Raw genomic sequence first — 7,322 nt, forward strand, 5'->3', positions numbered from 1 at the left:
CTGAGGAGTGGCTTCCGTCTGGCCACTCTACCATAAAGGCCTGATTGGTGGAGTGCTGCAGAGATGGTTGTCCTTCTGGAAGGTTCTCCAATCTCCACAGAGAAACTCTGTGACCATCTGGTTCTTGGTCACCTCTCAAACTAAGGTCCTTCTCCCCCGATTGCTCAGTTTGGCCAGGCGGACAGCTTTAGGAAGAGTCTTGGTGGTTCCAAACTTCTTCCATTTAATAATGATGGAGGCCACTGTATTCTTGTGGACCTTCAGTGCTGCAGACATTTTTTGGTACACTTCCCCAGATATGTGCCTCGACACAATCCTGTCTCGGAGCTCTACAGACAATTCCTTCGACCTCATGGCTTTGTTTTTGTTCTGACGTGTACTGTCAACTGTGGGACCTTATATAGACAGGTGTGTTTCTTCCCAAATTATGCCCAATCAATTTAATTTACCACAGGTGTAGAGACATCTCAAGGATGATCAATGGAAACAGGATGCACTGGAGCTCAATTTCTAGTCTCATTGCAAAGGGTCTGAACAAAACCTCTTTCGATTCGTCATTATGGGTTATTGTGCGTAGATTGACGAGGAAAAATATATATTTAAAAAATTTTAGAATAAGACTGTAACGTAACAAAATGTGGATAAAGTCAAGGGGTCTGAATACTCTCCGAATGCACTGTTCATGTGTACGTGTATTGTATATGTTTTGTAAGTATTCAATGGAAAACCAAAACTTTTAAGTGAACATAATTATCATTATTTTGGACAGCTTATTGCCGTGGTGCTTTTTTTCCATGCAACCTCACAACATTTGCTGACTGACTGAAGAAATGGTCAAGCTGAGAAATGATTAAATCCCTCCATTCTGTCATATCCCCCCTAGTGTCTTCCCACAGCCGCTGCATCTCCGACACAACTCTGGGGGTGGAGCATCATGAGTTTTGCAAGTGAAACGATGTTACCCCCCAACTTGGTGTGAGCAGTGGCTGAGTTCTATCTCTGATTTAACAGTTATTTAATACAATTGTCTGTGATGTGAGAGAACAAAAGAAAGTGCCTGATCTCCTAACTTGCTATGCCCGACCCCCTACCCAAATAATTTTTTTTGCTTCAGAAATGAATCCAATAATGTGTACACTGCCGTCTTGTATTTTTCAAATCTTCTCTCATCGATTGAGACACATTACCTGGTGTTACAATCTGTAGCTAGAGAAAATTGTGTGGTGATTGGTCACATTACAAGCCCTTGCATAATATGTTGAATCGTGGAATCCTGGAGGGACTGATCTTTACTTTCACTTAGATTATAATACACTGTACTTTGTAATCCAAGTTGGGAAATTTTATTAGCTGAGACATAAAACAAACATACCATATTAACAATTTCAATAATGATCGTCATTGTCCACATAAGGGATACACATGGTTTACTGTTTATTTGAGGAATATAGTGGCATATCTTAGCTTTACATTGCATTCCTATCCAACTGGTTTAGGACTAGGAAGATTTTTTTTTAAGTAATGTAATTGAAATATTACTGAAAGCATTATTTAAACTTTTCTGACCTTGTTCATTTCTCAATAAAACCCCTTGTGTTAATTAATACAATCATCCTCAGCGGTGTGTAATTTGTCGGTATCATTGGAATGGCTTGCAACGAGGAATGTGGTGTGATTTCTTAATTAAAGCCCCTAGAGTCGATGTCGGGAAAACAGCATTTTAAAGGAAGACTCAACGATTGACGTAGATTCACAAAGTTAACAGCATAGTGGGTAAAGTTCCGCAACAACTAAGAGCGTTGAATCGCGATGCTAAACTTCTCTGCTGTTTTTGTTCCGTGGCTACCACGTTCTAAATAGTCTGTCCTCGGTTGCAACACTCACTACCGAGTTCCAAACTGCCTCTGGAAACAACGTCAACACAATAACTGTTCATTGGGAGCTTCATGAAATAGGTTTCCATGGCCAGCAGCCACACACAAACCTAAGATCACCATGCGCAGTGCCAAGCCTCGGCTGGAGTGGTGTAAAGCTCGCTGCCATTGGACTCTGGAGAAGTGTAAACGTGTTCTCTGGACACGAACACTAATATAACATGTGTTTTGTCGCTGATGTTATCCTGAGTGTTCCTATATCTCTCAGATGCATTTCAGACACTTCAAAACATACTTACTTTTGCCATGCATTTTTGTGTTATACAATGGGTTTCTGTAGCAGTAAGGGAAAATGTAATGCTTCATCAAATAATTGTTAAAATACAAATTAAAATAGCTGAATGGTCCATGTTATTACTATCTTAACTATTTATCTTAGCTTAGGAGATATATCCCTAAGTGTATCACTTCTAAGCTAGCTGAACAAGTTTTGATCAATATGTCAATGTGTAGTATTCTGTTGGAAACACACACTGAGTGTACAAAACATTATTGAGAACACCTGCTCTTTCCATGACATACAGTACATGGCATAATCTGTAATTGACGAATTAAAATGAAATAAAAATGAAGATCAGACAGTGGAGAGATGGAAAAAGGTGATTATGAAGATTGCTCCTCATCGGTATGTACTGTAGGTCTAAACAGTAACATCCTGTTGACTTGTAAGGGTTGTGTCTTGTGGTTAATGTGAGTTGTACTATCAATAGAATGAACTGTAGGTGGGGTTATACAGGGTGCTGTGGATAGAGGGGCCTCTATATATAAAGGGGCTTGTCTGATTCCTAAGTCACTTTACCAAAACCCAACACAACTTTTACTCTTCACATCTCTACCACCACAAATCATGAAGACATCTCTGGTCCTCCTTGCCCTCAGTCTGCTGGCTTCTTCAGGTGAGATTTTATTTAACTCAAGTACTAACTACTGTACATGCAGCATATACATTGGGTCAGGGTGCAAGGGGAACTGTGGGTAGGGGGCCTAAATCAACTCCAAGTTCACCTTTGGTTTCAGTACAATACAAGTTAAGTACCCATCACGTGAGTGACTGTATAATTTTTTCTTCACAGTTTGGGAAATCCATGGGCATCTCCAAGAGGATGACCAGGAAGCACACCCGGAAAAGTGCATGGTAATAGTATGCTATGGTCAAAACGTTATGAACTAGCAGAAAGTTGCAGACAGTTCTGCAACTTCCTATTGGAATACTCAACCTGATACTGTGTAACAGAACTTAACCATAGACATAAATGTAACTAAAAACATACATGGACTGAAGAAACTATTGTCCAACCTGACTTTCACTCTCACATTACATATTCAAATGTACTTACACCATAACACTGAATACATCACACCATAATTTTATTATTAATAATACTTTTTGGGGGAGGGCTTATATTTTGTATTATTTCACAAGTTTGTAATGTAAATGTATTTTTTTGCATATCCCAACTCCCCCTGAGACACCCACATGGAGTGGGGTCACGGTCAGGGTCACCATTGTAGAGAACCCCTGAAGCAATTAGAGTTAAGGGCCTTGCTCAACTGCAGCGCGACAGATTATTATACTTTTTTTCTGCCATGTCCTTTCTTGTCTGTTTGTGCTTTCCAAAGGAGAACAAGCTATTGGGAACCTGCTGGGTGTGTCAGTGGGCACTGAACAAAGTGAAGGAATCCATCTCCACTTCCTCTCGCCAGGTAGCTACCATAGCATTACAATTCATAAGTGGCCCTTCAATAAATTGTACTATTTACTGTGATATTTCTCTGAAAATGTCAACTGTTGTTGATGATGATTTCTTGTCAACAGGAGGAGCTAAAGCGGAAGCTATTGTCTGTTTGCGATAATGTTGGCTTCCTAAAATCTATGTGTAAAGGCCTGGTGAAAAAACACTTGCCGGTGCTGATTGAGGAGCTTAGCACAAGCGATGATGTGAGGACCATCTGTGTTAACATTAAGGCCTGCAGGTGAGTACAAGAAACCGTTCAACATACTCTTTAGTCACTGTTCAGACAACTTTCGGGCTCCTGAGTGGCACAGCAGTCTAAGGCACTGCATCTCAGTAATAGAGGCATCACTACAGACAACCTGGTTCGATCCCGGGCTGTATCACAACCAGCCGTGATTGGGAGTCCAATAGGGCGGCGGACAATTTGCCCAACATCGTCCGGGGTAGGCCGTCATTGTAAAATAAGAATTTGTTCTTAACTGACTTGCCTAGTTAAATAAAGGCTAAATAAAATATTGAACTAACGGTATAGCCATGATCACTGCTTAATAATTTAAACACTATTGAGTAGAATGTATTCATTAATATGAAAATATGGGTTTATGTCTTCTGATTTCCACTCATGTTGTCTTTTTGTGCATCTTTAGACCAAAGGAAGTTTTGGACCTGAGCTACTGACCAAGCAGCCAGTATCCAGATTCCAAAGTGAGAAGATGGATGTTCAGGTGTCAAGACAATGCTATGCTGCCAGCCTCTTGCTCTTTCTTTTTCAAACTAGTCACAACACAAGCATATAAATGGATGATGAAGTTATTGGAATGATTATGTTCTGAAATAATGTTGTGGGAACATGTATTATAATTAAGCAATAAGTCCAGAGGGAGTGTGGTATTTGGCCAATTTACCATGGCTATGGGCTGTTCTTATGCACCATGCAACGTTATGGTATAATGGCCCTATCCCACAAACCCTCAAGGTGCCTTGATGCTATTATAAACAGGTTACCAACGTAATTAGAACAGTAAGTTAGTCGTTTTGCGTCATACCCGTGGTATATTGTCTCATATACCATGGCTTTCAGACAATCAGCATCCAGGACTCAAATGATCCAGTTTATAATAGTGTATGTGTCTGTCTTAAATTGCAGTACATTTTGTATAATGTACTAATGTAAACCTTTTGCTACTTTAGTCCCATATGTTGAAAAATGTTTATGTTTGTTTGTGTGAACTTTTTGTCCAGGAAAAAAAGAAAGGTCAATTGATAGAGAGTACAACTCCTTCTTTGACACCGCTAACATAACTCTAGAAATGTATCTAATTCGAATTTTTACTGATTAACATATAGTAGAATTTGTTTTATGATAAAGCATTTAATTAACTTGTCTAGGAACTCATGTTGGCAAACTTTTTTGTTTGGAATCTCAGTTTTCTGTAAAGAATCTTGATTGCTTGTTATGTGGCTTAAAGTATCTGTCCAGTGTTTCCAGATTTCTATGAAATATGACTTATAATGAATTACAATATGAGTTTAAAAGTTTTCCTTCCCAAATGTTTAATTAAGTTTGTTAAAAAGCAGCTTTTCTGTGAATGGTGTGGGTGTACACCAACAAGAGAATGGGGTGGGCGTATACCGGTCATTACAAATATTAATGTGAGTATACTGCTGATTGGCCAGCTCATCCTCTTCAGGGAGATGACATCAAGTTCTATGAGGAAATAGCAAGCATTTTTGAAAAGGTCTGTTTATTAAGATAAGTTTGACATGGAGTTTTTTAAGTGTTTTTTTCTCCAATTTATGTTTCTGCTACAAATACGAGTATAGGATAAGTCAACAACAATATTTGGGTAGAAGTTGATCGAATATGAACTTTTGCAAGTGAGATTTTCACTGTACGGTTACTTTAAATGACATCCAGCAATGGCTTTCGTCTGAAACATTTTTATAGAAATATTAATTCTAGAGATACTCCATGTCATCAATTAAATGAAACATGACATTGCTAATACAGTACCATGCCTCTGATGAAAAGCTATTTCACAAATTACGTTGAAGAATAATGTATTTTTACAGTACTCACTTGCAGAGCTTAATTTTAGCTAAAAACTATCCGTAGTTGAAAAGTTATTCAGTCAGCAGCATCAAACTGATAAACTTATTGCACAAACTTTTTTTCACAAAGACTGGAGGAAGTCAATTCGATTACAAATGGTCTCCAGCTGTTGTCTGATATTTCCCTGTGGAGTGGAAACACATTAAATATTGTAAACCATAAGATTTTATCAAGGCTCATACAATCTTATAACAAGCGTTAAACCTGCAGGTCTGTTTAAATCAAATCAAGTATATTTGTCACATGAGCCGAATTCAACATTACAGTGAATTACAGTGAAATTCTTACTTACAGGCCCTAACCAACAGTGCAATTTAACTAAATAATAGGTATTAGGTGAAGAATAGATAAGGAAAGAAATAAAAAACAACAGGAAAAACTACATAACTGTAGCCAGGCTATATACAGGCACCGGTTAGTGGGGCTAATTGAGGTAGTATGTACATGAATGTATATTTTGAGTGACTATGCATTAATGATAAACAGAGAGTAGCAGCAGTGTAAAAGAGGGGTTGGGGGGACACAATGCAAATAGTCCGGGTAGCCATTTGATTACCTGTTCAGGAGTCTTATGACTTGGGGGTAAAAGCTGTTGAGAAGCCTTTTGGTCCTAGACTTGGCGCTCCGGTACCGCTTGCTACGCGGTAGTAGAGAGCACAGTCTATGACTGGGGTGGCTGGGGTATTTGACCATTTTTAGGGCCTTTCTCTGACACAGCCTGGTGTAGAGGTCCTGGATGGCAGGCAGCTTAGCCCCAGTGATGTACTGGGCCGTACGCACTACCCTCTGTAGCGCCTTGCGGTTGTAGGCCGAGCAGTTGCCGTACCAGGCAGTGATGCAACCAGTCAGGATGCTCTCAATGTTGCAGCTGTAGAGCCTTTTGAGGATCTGAGGACACATGCCACACCTTTTTAGTTTCCTGAGGCTTTGTTGTGCCCTCTTCACGACTGTCTTGGTGTGTTTGGACCATTCTAGTTTGTTGGTGATGTGGACACCAAAGAACTTGAAGCTCTCAACCTGCTCCACTACAGCCCCATCGATGAGAATAGGGGCATGCTCGGTCCTCCTTTTCCTGTAGTCCACAATCATCTCCTTAGTCTTGGTTACGTTAAGGGATAGGTTGTTATTCTGTCACCACCCGGCCAGGTCTCTCACCTCCTCCCTGTAGGCTGTCTCATCGTTCTCGGTGATCAGGCCTACCAGTGTTGTGTCGTCTGCAAACGTAATGAGGGTGTTGGAGTCGTGCCTGGCCACGCAGTCATGGGTGAACAGGGAGTACAGGAGGGGACTGAGCACGCACCCCTGAGGGGCCCCTGTGTTGAGGATCAGCGTGGCAGATATGTTGCTACCTACCTTCACCACCTGGGGGCGGCCCCTCAGGAAGTTCAGGATCCAGTTGCAGAGGGAGGTGTTTACTCCCAGGATCCTTAGCTTAGTGATGAGCTTTGAGGGCACTATGGTGTTGAACGCTGAGCTGTAGTCAATGAATGGCATTCTCACGTAGGTGTTCATTTTGTCCAGGTGGGAAAGGGCAGTGTG

The 7,322-nt window shown here is 40.5% G+C and overlaps 1 protein-coding gene across 1 annotated transcript; it reads left to right on the forward strand.

Annotated features, from left to right (window-relative positions):
• Positions 1-2,708: 2,708 nt before the first annotated feature.
• Positions 2,709-5,209, forward strand: LOC139553841 (antimicrobial peptide NK-lysin-like). The gene is made up of 5 exons (XM_071366574.1): positions 2,709-2,830; positions 3,008-3,069; positions 3,555-3,638; positions 3,751-3,908; positions 4,318-5,209. The coding sequence occupies exons 1-5, from the start codon at positions 2,782-2,784 to the stop codon at positions 4,346-4,348; spliced, it is 384 nt and encodes a 127-aa protein (XP_071222675.1). The 5' UTR covers positions 2,709-2,781; the 3' UTR covers positions 4,349-5,209.
• Positions 5,210-7,322: the final 2,113 nt, after the last annotated feature.

The sequence above is a fragment of the Salvelinus alpinus genome, chromosome 25 (genome assembly GCF_045679555.1).
Source record: "Salvelinus alpinus chromosome 25, SLU_Salpinus.1, whole genome shotgun sequence".
NCBI lineage: Eukaryota > Metazoa > Chordata > Actinopteri > Salmoniformes > Salmonidae > Salvelinus > Salvelinus alpinus.